The sequence below is a fragment of the Patagioenas fasciata genome, chromosome 4 (assembly GCF_037038585.1).
Source record: "Patagioenas fasciata isolate bPatFas1 chromosome 4, bPatFas1.hap1, whole genome shotgun sequence".
Lineage (NCBI taxonomy): Eukaryota > Metazoa > Chordata > Aves > Columbiformes > Columbidae > Patagioenas > Patagioenas fasciata.
The window spans coordinates 79,685,623-79,703,432 of record NC_092523.1 but is presented as its reverse complement, the minus strand read 5'-3'; the positions used below and the strand labels follow the sequence as shown (position 1 = coordinate 79,703,432).

The 17,810-nt window shown below is 40.6% G+C and overlaps 1 protein-coding gene across 9 annotated transcripts in view; it reads right to left on the bottom strand.

Annotated features, from left to right (window-relative positions):
* The window catches only part of GRID2 (glutamate ionotropic receptor delta type subunit 2), a 554,341-nt gene that overhangs the window by 218,193 nt on the left and 318,338 nt on the right, over window positions 1-17,810 (bottom strand). For all 9 annotated transcript variants that reach the window (XR_011738959.1, XR_011738960.1, XR_011738961.1 and 6 more), the window contains exons 3-4: window positions 15,900-16,184; window positions 6,102-6,307 (exon numbers count right to left, since the gene is read on the bottom strand). Coding sequence is in view for 4 of the 9 variants with exons in the window: in XM_065837720.2 (XP_065693792.1) it covers window positions 6,102-6,307; window positions 15,900-16,184 (491 nt within the window). In the remaining 5 variants the exon portion in view is untranslated. The remainder of the gene's footprint in view (window positions 1-6,101; window positions 6,308-15,899; window positions 16,185-17,810) is intronic.

Below are 17,810 nucleotides of genomic sequence, written 5' to 3'. Positions count from 1 at the left end.
GAGTGCATCTTGCTTCTTGCTTGATGTAAAAACGGTGAATAACACATGTAGTAAACTGCGGGGTTTTGGTTTTCTCCACTGGAATCCCACAGAATCCAGTCACATCATGTCAATCAGCCTCCTTCCCTGCTTGTGGCCCATCTCCAGCTACCCAAGGATGAGTTCAAAGGAGCCCCTTTATAACTAAATGGATCTCTTATGTGAACCACTTTACGGCCACTTCATTTACCGAATTCCTAAAGAAAGCTGACAAAAATCTCTCTCTCCATCTAATCACTTCTGAACTTGCATGCATCTAAGTCCTCAGGAATGCTGGCTCCAGAGCCACATAAAGCACAAAAGACCAAACAAAACACACTTCTTCCCTCTTCTAACACAGCAGGCAAATGGTATCATCCCGCAAATTTCCTTCTCCTCTTGTTCTTTCTCTTTGTGTTTTCGTGCCCAGCCACTGCTTCTTAAATCAATTTGTGCTGACAGCATCAATTCCTACTGCTTCACGTTCGTTGTTTGCTCTGAAATACAGCAACTTCTGTAAGATAAAAATATTTATCTGTCTTCAGATAATCCCCTGTGGTTCTGAAGTTTGTTTTCAGAAGCCCTAACAGTACTGAGTATGGTATCACTTCTCAGACTTCAGAGAACCATAGGATCAGGGAATGGTTTGGGTTGGAATGGACCTTGAACGGTCATCTGGTCTCAGGAGGTTCAGCGTTACCAGCATCCCAAAAGCACTTCAGTCTAACACACACACATCCTTTAGTTCTTGTGTAATCAGCATTTCCAAGAGCAAAAATTAGAGAGGTCTCTGGGTTTATTTCACTGCATAATTTGGTTTTCTTGTCAGCTTTAGTAGTGCTGTGTAGTCACTTGTAAGTAGACATAATATGAGTGAACCCTCCAAAATGCATCAGGAGATAGGGCCTTTGGTGGAGATGACATAGGAAACCAATAGATAATGTGTTTTTACAAAATCTAAGCGATACTTTTCACACCTATTCTCACAATCACCAGAAGCAGCTATTCACTTTATTTATGGAAATTCTGAGATGAATCACAGTCATTAATTCTCCATTTGAAACCAGAGCATCGGGGACAAAAAAATAAAATAAAATCTTCTGGGACCATTTATAAGCTAAATAATACATGTCCTAACTAGGAAAACTAGTGAGAAACTAATATTGCCTAAAGCTAAAATCAGCTTTTGGTATCAGCAGTCCACAACTTCTTATACTCTGTGGAGACCACAAATTCAGCTCCTGTCTGCTAAACACTTCCAAAATAGAACAAATCATCTTACAATCGTCCTCAAAAGTATCACTGCTGATCAGGAAGCATCCACAAAAGCTGATGCTGAGGTACCCATCATTATAGCAATTGTTTCTAATGGTGTACTACGCATTTTTATTAATGTGCTGTTAATCTATTTGCAGATAATTATCCAATTTGGTTGACCAATTTTCAAAAGAAATAATTTAGATTGGCAGGAAGATGACTGAAGCTTATGCAGCAGAAAATTAGTCAGAATAAAACTACTGAAAACAACATGGGAGACCCTGCTGAGCCAAATTTCATAAGCGAACTCAGTATCTTTATAAAGGCTGTGTATAAACTACTCTCTTTACTTCAGGGCAAACTAATGAGATCGTTTCACCAGTGCCACAGGGAAAAATCTTAAAATAGAAGAAATAATGACTATTAGTTCTCCTCATTTCAGTCCAACAGATGGACAAACCGATTTAGATATTAATTGATTGCGAGTCAATTAATTATACTTCAAGGCTTAGAAACATTCAACACCAAATTTTCATGGCAGCTAGAAAAACAGTGACATTGTAGGGAAAGAGAGGTTTAGCTAATGCATTTGCTATACTTGCACTAATGCACTTTATATATATATACACACATATGTATTTACTAGTGAGGAGGGAGGAGGCAGAACAGCTCTGCCCATCAGACAACATGACTTTGGAAGCAAGACTTGAATTCGAGCTGTGTCAGATCTTACCTCCACTTTAAGTTAATCCTCCCTAGATGCCGTTTTATTCATTTTATTCCAAAAAGACTCATCTGGGTGGCAGCTTTGCAGATGCTCGGAGTGAGCCTTTTATAACACCTACATGAATCAGCCTCCCTCAGTTCCGTGGAAAATACACACTTTAATACACCGACTGTCTCTACCAATGTGTATATAACAGGTCGGTTTCATTATTATTATTATTTTAAAATTTATTTCCTGTTTGTCTGGCTGAAGCAATTTGCTCTCTATGGGAAGACATTTGTCTCTCAAGAGGAACGCAACAGAAGTGTTTATAGGGAGGAAAGATAAGCAGTAACCAGGACTATCAGATCCAATTAAAATCGCTGCTGTAACAACAGGAGAACATAATCAACTATGAGAGCAATATAAGAAAGCAGGACAGAGAACAAACAATACAGACAGAAGAAAAGAATTATTATAACACATCTTTTAAGGGCCATGGGAGGTCAGCCCCTCAGTTATTTGCTTTATTGCAGAAAACAGCATATCCAGTAAGAACCCAAAGAAGAGAATGTCAGTGGCTGAGATCGTAAAAGCCATGGAGAGTAACAGGAATGTATTGCTAGGAAAGCATAACCGAACAGTTGTCTGCACAACCACGAATATTAAGAGATTCCCATAAAGCACATAATACACCTCCTACTCACTACTTAATCACTAAAGCGCCTCTTCATTTCTCTCAAACACACAGTTTTAGCTATAGTTTTCATAAATATTTGTGAGAAATCACTTGTGAAATTGTAATGAATCTTAAGAGTTGCTCAGTAGCTTCAAGTTCACTGCAGGACGGAGCCTCTGGACTAATAAAAAGCTCATATTTTTTAATTATCCAAAGCATATAGTGTACATTGAGCTGAAGAGCAGCGTTCTGTCCACTCTGGGAACTGACAACGCTCACTGCATTGATGGCTTGTGACTGTCAAGCCCTCACAACAGCATAATTTTCCTCTATATCTGAAAAGTCTCGTTATCAGCTCCTGGAGTCTCTGCACAGAACACCACATCCAGATTCCTGCACACAGCTGACAAAGTAGCTTCCTTAGCTAAACAGAAAAAGCTATAGCAGGGATGTACCGAGAGCAATTTGACACCTGGCTTCCCCAACTTGCTTTGTTATCCTCCAGAATCTCTGCTGCAACCTGAGTTACCTGGCCTGTTCCTCCTCACACCTGGATTTACAAGCCCTGGCTTTGCAAGACGAGCTCAACATAGGAGTGGTTTCAAGGCTGAGATGGTGATGGAGACTTTCTTGGTCCACGAAGTCCCTGCTCTTTTGCTAAAGCACCAGGTGATTTTTTTTCTTCCTTCTACTTTTGTTCTCTGTCACTTGACCCTGGATTTTTCTCTCATGCTGAGCTGGCAAGGCCATCCTATTCCTTTTCCCATAGGTGGCTTTTCACATCCTACAAGTTCATCACAAATCAGAAGAACGCAAAAAAAACCCAAAACACTCAAAATAAAAAGCAGAAAAGCGGCACACAGTTGATATCAATCACCAACGCTCTCAAATAGCACAGCAATTTTAGTACGAGACGGTTGGTTCTGAGGTGCTTTTCAGTAACCACGAAAGCTGGTGTTAAACCTTTAGCCAGTAAGGAGAAGTGCTGTGATACCTGCGTCTTCATCTCCATCTTCTTAGGTGTGTAAGTATGGATCTCATCTCTGCAAGCTCCAGAGATACAAAAAGCTGGCGAGAAAGAAGGGATCTAACACAAAAAAGCAACGCTCCTTTAAGAAAAAACAAACACACACCACAACGAAAAGAAAACCGACCAAAACCCACCCGTCAAGAACGTTCTTAATCAAAAATAAGAATTCCGAAGAGTCAGAACAAAGATAAATTCTTCCACGAGGAATCTCTAATGTACAGACTGCCTATTTACACAGGCCAGTGTCTATTTACCCTGGAAAAGTTGTTACTTGCATAGTAATCAAGCCCCCGCTTGCTCCAGCTGTTGCAGAGTGAATGAACCCTCTTCTCAGCTGAACAATGAGGGGCTTCAGCCAAACCCCTCATCTAAGAAGGGACCGAGCACCACAGACTACGCGAGGTCTGGGGACAGAGGCAGCCAAGAGCATCTCTTGGCCAGGAAAAACCTCTTTCCTGCATACGCAGCTGATTCTTATTCACTTTGTAAGGTTTACATGCTAAATTCACTAGGTTAAACTGAATTTCCAAGTTAAACCGATTACACACAAGGCACACTCTTTGGAATAAGCACGTTCACACTCAAATTGTATACAAATATCTTAACCCATAGGCTTTATAACTTGTTTCCCTATATAGCGCAGCTGCCGGTTCAACTGCAAAATGTCAGTTTATATTATGTATCAGCAAAGCCATCCCAGAACCTTGCACCGACGATGGGTGTTGGAGAACACTTGTGCAGTTCATTCCCCACCACCCACAGAAACCAAGTGCATCAGTAACCAAACTCCTATTGGAGCCACTCCTCCTATTCAGAGGACCTTGCTGTCAGTGTTACCAGCCACACGTTGTACTCTATAATAAATACTGCTACTACTACTACTACTACTAATCTGTTGTGTTGGCAGTACCTGTAACATAGTGCCTGATGTGAGAGTCTCTTCGAACCCCACTCCCAAAACAAGAAAATGACCTTTCCTGATAGTCTTAGTCTCCAAGAAAGGAGAAACATTGGGAGTATTTTTTATTTGGTTGGGTTATTTTTTGTTTCGGGGATGGGAGGGGGATCGTGGGTTTGGTTTAGCTGGTTTTTGGTGGTTTTTAAGTGGCCAACACCCAAGTGCAAACTCTAAAATAAACCGTCTACTTTCTTGGCAACACACACAGCAACTACAAAAGATGACAATGACTTTGTTACTATGCTCGAGTGTGTAAAAATAAATGATAATGAAAGCGTATTATTTAAAAAGAGTGTCTCCCTTTAGGAACAAGGCAGAAGTTTCGTTTCACCAAGTTGTACTTAGAGCCCTCAATGCTGCTGCTTTCTGTTTCTAATGTAAAATATCCTCCAACGCCACTTATTGAAAAACACAACATTTGTGACTTGAGCGATGGAAACAATGCAGAACAACCTAAAACGCCCAATGAGGACGGCACAATGCCCGGTCAAAGGAAAATAAAAGGCAAAACAAATCAAAAGGAAACAAGCAAGGCTTCTTCTAGCATTCCTAAAAGACATTCGCTTGAGACTACATAGGCAGAGTTCGTTTTTAAGCCTCAATTTCTGAAGACCTAGGGAACAGGAAAGTATAAAAGTAACGCGAGTTACAAATAGATCCAAAGATAAATTATTGCGGAGAAACTGTATTTCTACGGAGCAGAAAACAAATATGTTTTTAACTACAGGTTGATGATGAAGAGTACAAACACATGTAAAAACCACATTTGAAACAGCACAGTGCTGTGTAAAAAGAACCACGACACACATTTTGAAACATTACATGTCCCAGCCCAATGCAATATGGAAATGTTCTACCTCTAAATCCTGAGGAGCTCCTTGCAAATTCTGTCCTTTGCAGTTTTTGTTTAAATACATAAGCATAGCTTTAGCCTATCATCTTAAATTCCGCATTCAGATCCAATCCTTTATAAACTCCATTACCTTACTACTTACTCAGCGGTACAAACCAGATCATTATTGAACATTATTATCCATAAAAAATGAAATGCCAATCGAGTAAACGCATTTGATTTGCAAACACATATCGTAGATACCTAAATAATAATTAAGCTGTCAGTCATAAAGATGTTTTAGTGCGGGACACAATGAGAAAGGCAATAGCAATACAATATCCACGAGCTGCAAAGACAACTTGGAGGGATAATTCTTCTGCATAATTCCTAAATGCCTTTGCTCATGCAGAATGTAGTTAAGCTGTTGTGTCTGCACATTTATGAGGATGAAAAAACACCCTCGCACGACAACCTTTGAAGAGAGAATATTTAAATTTTGAGTTGAGGTCTTTTTGTTTGCTTCGTGTGATTGTTTTTACGAAGTCAAATAAAGCGAATGCTTTGACAAACAGCTGCAATCTGGGTCAACAAAACAAGTTACGAGTGACAAACACATACCTCTGTTAGGAATGATTTGGCCGTCGAAGGGTTCATGATAAGAATAGCTCGTCTCAGGGTATCCCGGTAGCGATTCAGCTCTTCTATCCGCATAGTGGCAAAGAGTCCTGTGATCATTTTATTGATGTTATTTTCTACTTTTTGCAACGCTACATCCATTCCCTGCTGGGAGATTTTGTCCAAAAACTCTTGTATGCCACGGATATCTGGGAAAAACCAAAAGCCAAACAAGACGTTAATCTGTAAGTGGAAAAAAGACACAACTGTTCAGTTCATCTCACTGAAACGCTTTGTTTGGTGTCAGGTAGACCCCTGTAAGCTTTTACTTAATATTCCATGGCGTCTCTTAAAGTACTATAACAGGAGAAAGAACGGCCACACATAGCCAACCATTAGAAAACAAATTGACAAATATTAATATAATTATATTAACACTCTGAAGTATTTGACTTCACGCTACGGCAAAATAGGATAGTTGAGAAGTTCTGGGTTCCACACAAGTCCAGCAGCTCTATCAAGGAAATACGAGGCTTAGACATTCACACTTTGATCTGCATATTTTTGGCTACAACAGCAGCGTAAGGAAAACAAAGTTCAGTCTCCAGGGCAGAGAAAACACTCTGTCCCCAGCAGAGATGCACTAACTAGAGAGCGTTACACATCACCATCCTCCTCCGGCACCACACGATACTTCAAATTACAAAGAAATAACCATGAATAAACAGCCCCAAAACCAATTCAACAGAGTTAGTCTTAGACTATCCTGATCAGTGAACTGAGTTCTAAAATACCATGACCTGGGAAGAAATGGCATTTTAGGCATGGAGGTTATTCTAGGCACTCAGCCCATTCTTCAGACACTGGTGAAATAATAGATTACTAAACACTTGAAGAATAGTTGAAACTTAAAAAAAATACAGGCTTGCCCTAAAAATAAAATTCCGTAAGAGAAGCAGCTACTAATTACAGCTTCTATTTAATATCTAAATCAAGAAAATTAAATTCAGTCTAATCAGAGATGTTAGGTTGTGTGTTGTTTGGTGGTTTTTTTTTTTTGGCACTTTAAATATCAATTTAAGAAGCAACAAGACTTGAACTGCTACAAATATGCCTAGGTTTTACGCAAATGATAAAATAATTTCACCTTAACCCCTTCATTCTAAAGTACCTAAGAGTTACTCAACCCCAGGCTCCAGTGTAAGTTGGGGAATGACCTATTAGAGAGCAGTGTAGGGGAAAGGGACCTGGGGGTCCTGGGGACAGCAGGGTGACCATGAGCCAGCACTGGGCCCTTGTGGCCAGGAAGGCCAATGGTACCTGGGGTGGGTTAGAAGGGGGTGGTCAGTAGGTCAGAGAGGTTCTCCTGCCCCTCTGCTCTGCCCTGGGGAGACCACAGCTGGAATATTGTGTCCAGTTGTGGCCCCTCAGCTCCAGAAGGACAGGGAACTGCTGCAGAGAGTCCAGCGCAGCCACCAAGATGCTGAAGGGAGTGGAGCATCTCCCGTGTGAGGAAAGGCTGAGGGAGCTGGCGCTCTGGAGCTGGAGAAGAGGAGACTGAGGGGGGACTCATTCATGGGCATCAATATGGAAAGGGGCAGTGTCAGGAGGATGGAGCCAGGCTCTTCTCGGTGACAACCAATGATAGGACAAGGGGCAATGGGTGCAAACTGGAACACAGGAGGTTCCATTTAAATATGAGAACAAACTTGTTCCCGGTAAGGGTGTCAGAGCCTGGCCCAGGCTGCCCAGGGAGGTTGTGGAGTCTCCTTCTCTGCAGACATTCAAACCCGCCTGGACACCTTCCTGTGGAACCTCAGCTGGGTGTTCCTGCTCCATGGGGGGATTGCACTGGATGAGCTTTCCAGGTCCCTTCAACCCCTCACATTCTGGGATTCTGTAATCCAGAAAAATTGAAAAAAAAAAAAAACTGGAAAAAACTGACCAGTTGGAGTGAAAATGATGAAAGTGCAAGGAACATGTGTAGAAGGGATCCACATACACTATGAAAATACTGGGGGGAAAAAGTTACCTAGGCTATGAAAAACTTTTTCAACACTTGAATTCTATCGCCTAAATCCATATATTCTTCTCTGACACCAGAACAGGGTAAGCAGGAATCCAAGTTTTATTTGTCCTTTCAAAACAAGAACATCATTTCACTTGACCTGAATTTCTGAACACACGGGGGTTATTGGCTGATATTCTGTCTAATCTGTGTTGTCCCAGAAGCCAGATTATGGGATCAAATGGCTTTGTTTGCTGCCACAAATATCTGCAAACATAAACAACGAAACAATTATATTGAATCTTCACCAGATGAGAGGACAAAAGGGACAGAGGTCCAGTATTATCCTACAGTTCTACAATTATTAGGGTGATCGTGCCAAAATATGGTATCTGTGTGGTATGCTTTTAGGAAAACGGCACCATACTAATGGAAAGGATACCAAACAAGGTGGTATAAAACTTCTGTACTAGTTCTGCCTTTGGCATCGATACAACACAAAAATAACTACAAGGCTTTGCTTACACACCAGCTTACCCAGTAGAAGAATGGAGGTACTGGTGATGCTCACCTGCTGCTGTGCAACAGCAGACAGCACATTAAAACACCCTGCTATTTAAATGCTATTTAAATCATGGGGTTTCCAATATTTCAGCAGCAAGTCGCTAGCAATGACCATATTCCAGGCGTACACCAAAGAACAGATGCTGCCCCTGAATGGACAGCATTATCTTTCCTGCGTGGACTGTCTGCGAATGGCACGTATCCACACCGCGCTGTGGAATCGGCTTTCTGACAGATCAATTCCTTCTGCAGCAAGATCTGCCAAGCGACCTGTGGCACAGATGGCTCTGCTGCCCAGACACGGGGCTGCTGGTGTCTGGAACACAGGTGTTTCTCGCCCTCAATTTGCCAGCCAACCTGTTGCCCAGCCAGGAGATGCATTTCTATTTTCTATTTCAATGAGATGGGCCACAGTCATTTCCAGAAATGCAGAAGAGCTGCCCATTAACAGTAGTATTAATTATCCTCCCTAGTGATGAAAGCCAAGGTTGTGCCACAAAGAGCAACGGTAGAGCCAACGTTGCTATCTCCTCTCCCAGCTCAGTGTCACTATTAGTATTATGTTTTCTGGTTTTTCCCTGTACAACCATCACTTCCACTCTACACAGATGCACAAGACCATCGGAACATTCTGCAGTCAGATATTCAGCATCAGCCATAGGCTTAAAGCAAGCTAGAAATCATAATAGAAAGAAACGTCATCAAACGTTATCTTTCGAACCAGAAGCACGGCTGATTTCAGAGGTCCTATACCTAAATCTCCTTAAATAACCAACCCAGCAGGAACACTCAGACCTCACCCAACACAAATAATAGCACCATTTAATGGAAAGCATTGTGTGGAGCCGGGCGAAAGGGAAAAGGAACCAGTGCTGCTGGGAAATCAGGAGGATTTAAGGTCCGCAGCTTCCCCTGATGACAGATAACAGGAGGGAATGTGTTGTTGCTCTCTTTTCATTGGGGTCTCTACACTGTATGTACGATAAACATGGAATAAGAAGTTTTACATAATAATAATAACAAGACTTGCAAGACCTGATCTTAATATATATAGATATATAGATATAGAAGTGATCCTTCCACCAAGGCTTTTTTATCACTGGATCAGATGTTTCTCTCAGTTTATTCTCTCTGGCCCTCTGTAAGGTTCCTTCAGCATCTCTGATTCTATGCAGAGCAACAGTTTCAGAGGGAGCAAGTCCCTAAAACATCTTGGGGAATTCTAGGATACCCTAGGAAAAAATATGCTACAGTTCAGGCATCTCAGACAGGAAAACCAGTATGTGTTCATATATGCACTGAAGATGGTAGAAGCTGTACAAAATAAACAACTCATGTGCTAAGCACATCTTATACCCTTATTAAAAAGGAGAAATCTACAAGTTAGGAGTAGATGCAAAGTTCCTAAAAGAAAAAAATAAAATAATGTCATGCTATGACCAGGAGAAGAGAAAGATGGCGCTATTCACCAATGGTAATTAATTAATCCATCCACCTCTGTCACTGTATTCAACCTAAATAACCAAACTGCTGAGCGAGCGCCTTGTTATCTCAAACCTGGTTTACAGTTGTCGTATTATCCTCCCTCTGATATCATTTTAGACCTGAGAATATTCTCCTCATAGCATGCAGATGATAAATACCAACCGATCCAGCTGTTGCAGTAACGGTGAATGCACCCATCATAAATGTTTACTGTCTGATTTACAGAAAAGACCACTCTATTCGTCCAGTTGATGAGAAAAGCCACTGTGTAACAAATGACACTGTTTGAATTCTTATCAAGAAAGCTTTCTAAGTCTAGCACAGTGGTTCTTCCTTACGCAATGACGGCAAATATTACTTATGGAACTGCACAGCACGCCAGGGAGATGTGCAGCTCCAGGCACCATCCCGCTTAAAGCCTTGAGCAAAGTGTTCGCATCCTGTGCACGTGTCGATATTTATTAACATGGTTAAGATGTAGACGGAAGAAAACAACAATTCAGCATCATGATTCAGTAACAGTCCTTCATCCCGCATTCCCAGCAGTGGGATTCCCTCTCATTAGCCAGCTTATATGTAATTCAGTGAACCTCCAAAGTAAAAAACCAAACAAATCCACGTCATTCGGGTCATATTAGCATTTGGGAACTGCAAAGGAGCAGTTACCTGAACTAATTCAGCTGGGTGATCCAGCTTCAGAGAGTAGAGCAGTACTTCAAACTCATTATAAGGAAACTCCAGATCATCTGCAGCACTACCGCAATGTCTACGTAATCCTTATTTTAAAGGATCACCCAAAATGTGGCTTACATGGGCTACTTATTTTTTCATGTCATATATCAATTATTAGAGATTAGCCTTTAAATAAGAAAAATCAATAGTCTTAAGTAGCTGAATTAATGTTGAGGGAGAGACATTAACTTTTGCAGTCTCCTGCAAGGCTTCCGTCTCCAACCCTACTGGTGATTGACACAAGATTTTCCCTTTCAGTTTCTCAGGTTTTTAACTGGAAAGAAAGAGGGCGGTGGAAAAAAAGGATAAAAAAGATAAATAAAATTGAAGCTAGAACTAATCCTTTAGGGTATCAACTGCTACCTCGGCTTCTCAAAAATAGAAAGGGAGAGAGATTGTGATCACCTCTCACTTGAGGAGGATGACAAGGCAATAGAGAATATATTCTATAACTTCTGACTGTGTAACCTGCTTCCTACCTCTTCATTCCATTTCCTTTTGACCACAGTTTGCATTAGAGATTTCCAAAATGCTTCAAGGAGTAAATCGACCTCTTGCAAAGAAATCGGTTTTCCTTGGCTTGTGCCTCCCAAGATGATCATGGCTTAGAGCCTAGAGCTGTTTATGTGCAGCACCTATTCTCTTGTTAAAAATCACGCCAAACTTGAAAAATTATACTTAAATCCTATGAAAGCAATGCTGATAAGCTAAGATTTAGAAATGATGTAATACATGTTTTCTAGCTTTTTCCTGTCTCTCTGCCTCCTCTTCTTCTTGACTGGTTAAATGGAAAATAGAACTTCTGTCTGAGAGTTTTATGATCCTACCTGACGTTTATGATGTTATTACACCTAACTTATGCCCTTTTTGCCAATGGTGGTATCATTTCTTCCATTCAATATGGAAAGTACTTTGTCCAGTAGTTCCCTCGTTTGATAACCGTTCACTTACTTAGCTGCCAAAATATCAGTTTACAAACTCAATTTTAATAATTCTCAGAAGATATTCAAAAAAGATGTGTTGAGAGGTGAGAAATACTTAGCAAACTGTAATGGAGATCATTATGAAGCTCAGGTATTCAAATATTCTTAAAATAAGTCACTTTTCTTCTGCTACTTGCAGACTGCGCATATACAAAAGAAATCTCGTGTCTCTGCAAACCCTTGAGATATCACCTCATTTAAAGCAATTACCCATTATGTAGATATTAAAAGAACATCTACAGTTTTATTTTAACCTCAGCACTGACATTCTAGATAAAATAAAACATCTGGTCTTCCTTACTTAATAACACAGATGACTCTCAGGCCAAACCTTCATATACTTTATCCGTCCCATCCTTCAAGGCAACAACACGGGCAAGTGGTAAACCCTCTCTTACCTTTCTACATATTCACTTATAGCTCCTGAAATGCATTTCCCCAGCTACTCCATGATTAAAAAGCAGAAGCGTGGTTCCTGTTCCACTAGAGGAATTTTACAGAACAGTTATCTCAGAAGTTGAATAATTTTAGTGTCAATCAAAATATATATTCAATTTCCAGTGGTAATGTCAATCAGCAAAAGCAAGTTGCTACCAAAGTTCTCACCAACAGCTGCTGACTTGCACTATAATTGACTCATTAAAGTTACACAGATGAAAAATACATGTTCCTTTCCTTATCTGGTTGACATAATAAATACTAATGGAAAAAAAAAAAGTTCAATAATAAGCTTGAATTAATTATACGTTTATTGAGGCACAGTGAAGTAAATGAGCACGGGAAGCTGGCAAAGAGCCAGATGAGTAATAAACAGTTTTAAGACTGTCTGGAGACTGACTTGAGAATATTATAGTCATCAGGCAGCTGAAAACAGCCTCGGGGTAATTATAAGCATTTGCAATCGATTAAAGAGAGCATGATTCTTTTATGAATCTTTATTAAACTTGCATTAAAACTTTAAATGATCTGAAAATGTTATGGTTTCGAGCACATCTTCGTCACTGGGCACCATTCCTGGAAACTGTGCTTGCAGGCAAGTGTCAATGGAATTACTTACTCTACACTGGTTTTAAAGGAGACACTGGGAATCTCCCCTCTTAAAACACAGCAAGCTCCACTAACTCCATCCTCTCCTGCGCACAAATCATCTGAAATCCCTGTGTATCCATTGCTAAATATACATAGTATTAGTAGGAAGGTCGAAGAACTGTAAGTAAAGATATCTCAAGTCCTGGAATCAGTAAATATTGAAAAAATCAACAGTGATTATATCGGAGGCACATGAGGTTGAAAACACAAGGTTTGGACAGAGTAGTGGAGTATAACCTTTTTCTTTTCTACTATAAAATGTAGAAGGGTTTTAAAATATTACTGCCATGACTACAAAAGAGAATAGGAAATAAGACAAAACTCATTCTCCAGACACAATCCTATTCCCCCATCCTTCCTGGATAAAGTGCAGAATCTTTCCGTCTGCTTTGGCACCAACAGAATGTTAAAAATAAATGTTTTCAAACAGCTACACTTCCTCCCTTTCATTTTTGAAATGCAGAAATAGCCGCACTGTAAATTGCTCAAAATTCACATTTATGTTCTTGGTTTCTTCATGAAGAATTTACGACTACAGAAAAGTACCTACGCGCTCCTGGAAAATACAGAGAACCCTAAACTGCGTGAAGAATAGGATGTGAATCACAAAAGCTTGAGCCTTGTTGACCAACAATATGCTGAGATTCCAGGTCAACTACTCTGCTTATATAGTCTGAGCTCACACATTCAGATCTCTAATGACTCCTTTGTTTTCCTCTGCAAATGACTTGAAATTTTCTGCATCTTATTTTAGCTCAAGGAACAAAGCACAGTGAATACAAGGGGACTGACTGCAGTGTTTTCACTGGGACTTTGATCCAGATCATTGCAGCCGAGAGCAGGGATGAGGGAAAAAGTCAACTCATTCTGATTTGCTCAAATTCATCTGAATTTATACACTAAAGGCAAAGATGCAGTTGTGGTATAGGAAATGCAAACAACATCACCTAAAGTCTGTGCAAGCTACAATCTTCTGGTTTTTCACCTCCTCACTCATTAACTGTTCCTGTGTGTTCCCATCACACTTGTTACCAGCAAGGCTCTACCACTGAGACAAGAGGCTACAGCTTTACTAAAAGCTTTCACTACTTATTCAAGTCAACAGCAGTAAAATACTTTATTATTATCAAGGTGTCTTTTGTGGTGGAATAGTCAGGCTACCTGCAATTTTACTTCGGAAAAAATATCAATTAAAAACTTAGATGCCAGTTACGTCAGAAATGCATTTCTACATCACTTCTTCAACACCCAGCTGGGTATGACTTAATGAAAGAACTGATTCCTTTGAAGACTTTAACTGTCTCTGTTGGTAAAGAGCCTTCAAGTAGACTTGAATCTTCCAGCATTCATAGAGCAGAAGTGTTAAAAGGTTTAAAGTGAAATAGCGTTGGTCTCGATACCGACCCGCATGGAACACCACTCGTCATGCACAATTTGCCCTTAGTGAAGCCATGCTGGCTGTCCCAAATCACATCTTTCTTTTCCACAAGTCCTATCTTCCATATCTGCCACAGCTGGGGCTGATGTGTCACTGAATGAGCTACTGGTGAGAAACTTATTCCATGCAGACAGTCATTTGTGCTACAGAAGTCACATCACAATGAGATTCTTACCCAGAAATCACAGACAAGGTGACGTGCTGACCTGCATTCTCAATAACACTTGAAAAATTTAAAACTACTATTTATGAATATTATTATTCAAAAACATTAATTATAAAATTTGTTCAAGGGTTTTAAACTCAAAAATACATGCAAAGATAACTTTAAGCTGGCAAGATTATGGTCTTCTTCATAGGTACTTAATGCACAACCTCAGCAAACACGAGCAAAAATACTCTTTGCTGCAAGCTTTCTGGGTCTGTCTGCATGTGTCTCATCCTCTGGCTAGCGCTTTTAGGTGCTGCTTTGTTATAAATAGTTCTCCTATTCATCATTTTCTATCATTCTAATTTAAGAATTTATTATGTAGCTAGGGAACAAAAATCGATAACACCTGACCCGAATGAACCAGATATTATTCACAGCAAATCGCTGAAGTGAGCATTTTTCCATAACTTAAAGATTTAACTTTGAAATAAGTTTTTAAACGTTCATCCAAACCGGTCATGACTATTAATGAATAATGGATGCACCTCAAGAAAACAGCTCTGGTTCCAAAGCAATTTTCCATCGGAAAAAAGATCATAAAGTTAGTTAGATAATGCACCTATATTAGAGAAATCTATCCAGCTCTCCTCTTGAGCCACAAAAAATATCGGTACTGAACATGGTTGAATGACTGAGTTGGATGGCACAGTCTTGAGATGCTGCCGTCTGTGTCGCACTCACTCCATCACGTAACAACCGTCAATTCAGCACCTTTCAGGAACAAAAAAAAGACCTCAAAAGAGAAGGAACATTGCCTTCTCCAGGCCCTCCTCCTCAAGTTCTTCACTCTACAGAAGTTCTTGCTGCAAGTTTCACGTTTATGAATAGCAGCTTGTTCTTGCCAAGGCCCCTGACCTACATTCACCACCGCTTCAGCTTCTGGCCATCGAATATACGCCAACAAACAGGACAGATTCATCACGCAATAAACAATTCTGCAGAACATAAAATCTTACTCGTTGCTTCTTGAATTGTCATCTTATATTTCTACGGTCCGAAAAACAAGAGAGCCTGCTAAAAACGTTTATGCTTCATTAGAACCGGCAGAATACAAAGGCAGAAAAGTTCTCAATTTATCAGCTAACTCTGACAAAGAAATTATCAAATAAACCGGTAGACATTGATGGATTTTAGAAATAGATTTCTCTGAGGTGCCGCGAAATGCTGACAGAACCATAAACGTTCACAAGCAAAACATAATCTATTGGAAGACCATAAAGAAGTAATGTGACTGCCTTCAACAGAATTATGGATTCGACAAAAAAAATCACCCCGCTAAATAAATACTTACCGTAGTCAATGTCGTAAAAAATAATGAATTTCTGCCAGGCGTATTCCGTGACCACCCTCAAGATGACGTCGTTTAAGTAGACAGGGGGGCGGACAGAGAGGGTGTAGTCGTCATTTCGGGTGCTCCTGGTGAGCCCGCAGCCGCTCCTGGGCGTTCCGGCCGTGGAGCGCTGGATGAAGAGGTGAGGGATGTGCATGGCGTCCGCCAGCGACTGCAGGGATCCCGCGGACGTGCAGCCGATGGAGCTGACGAGGGCCAGGATGCCTTGGTTCATCAGGTCACAGGCTGGAAGGAAACACAGCGAGATGCAGGGTGAGAAAGATTTAGCGCATAGCACCTATAGGATCATCCAATGTCCTGAGTTGGAACGTCAAGGATCATCAATCCAACTCCTGTCCCTGCATTGACAACCCCACAGGTCACCCCGTGTGTCTGAGGACATTGTCCAGTCTCTCCTTGAACACTGTCAGGTTGGGGCCGTGACACCTCCCTGGGGAGCCTGGTCAGTGTCCAGCACCTCTGGGTGAAGAACCATGTCCAACTGACCCTCCCCTGGCACATCTGCCTGACGTTAATCCCTGCCATTACATTCCTGTCGAATAAGTGTTTGTTGCTCACTAGCATTCTCTTTAGTAAATAATGACTCAAGTAGCTATTTATCCAAATTTTCTCAAAGCTGCTCTGTATGAGAAGGCGTGAGATGCTAAACCATGAGATGGTTTGGTAGTGAATTCCCCAAAGCAGGAACTCTCCCCCCCAATGCCTCAGTTTCTGTGCGGTGCCTTTGCACCCATTGAACTGATAGAAAAGGACGTCTACACATGTTTTTAGATGTCCGTCTCTTCTTTGTAGCCTTAAAAAAAATATACATCGATAAAAATCATCCTGTTGATTGTTTTGCTCCCAAACCCAACAGGTTCCATCAAGCGACATACGGATAAAATTTTGCACATTGAGTAATTCAGACCTGAGATTCATTCTCTATCCATGTTGAGCTGTCTTGTGGTGAAAGCTGGAAGGCTGCCCTGCCCACCTTGCCCAGAAATGATTTATCCCTTGGAAACACGAGCCACCCCGGGCCCTCTGAGGAACATTTGGAACCGATTCCAGCTACCGAATTAACATGACCACCCAAGGAGACAAGCACTCAAAGTCTAGCACAACAGCTCCGTTTATAGCATCTTTGCATTATACAGAGAAAACCTCAAGAAATAACAGCTCCGGCTCGCTGTCAACTTTTGAAGACAACTGAATATGATTATGTACATCAACTTGTCCAAGCAAAATCTGAGTTGCTTTTGCGTTTTAAGAGATATGAGATATAAACAACAACCTTATGTAACTTTGGTGGTTTTTGTTTTTAAAACCTAGTCTTATAAGTAGCAAAATATTTTCAAAACCAAGCAGTTTATACACACTTTCTCCCCTCTCTTCCGTAAAAGCCATTGAGTTGTCTATGCAAGAAATAACACCTTGTAATTAAGAGTCCTGTTAATGAGGGCTGAGTTACATCAGGCAGCGACAATGACATCCACATTAATTCCAAAGGTGTTTATCATGATTAATGTTAATGCAATCAATAAATATAAAAAGAATTAATAATGATTAGGTCTGTAATTCTGAAGAATTATCTTGTGAAATAAAGCAGACTTAAGCGTCTATATCGGGTCTCTAACAGAGTTGAGATCTTGAAAGAAGAAACAACGCGGGTTTGCAACAGAATTCCCCAGAGCGCACCCAAGGCTCATTTTCAAAATACTCAATTTGCCACTGGCAAAACTACACATGCAGTTAACCTGTGTTTACAGATGTAAATCAGGTAATGGGATGGTAAAGAGTGATATCTATTTACATACGAATATCTAATACTAAACCGTGCAAATACTTCATTTTTTTATTTTGGAGGAATAT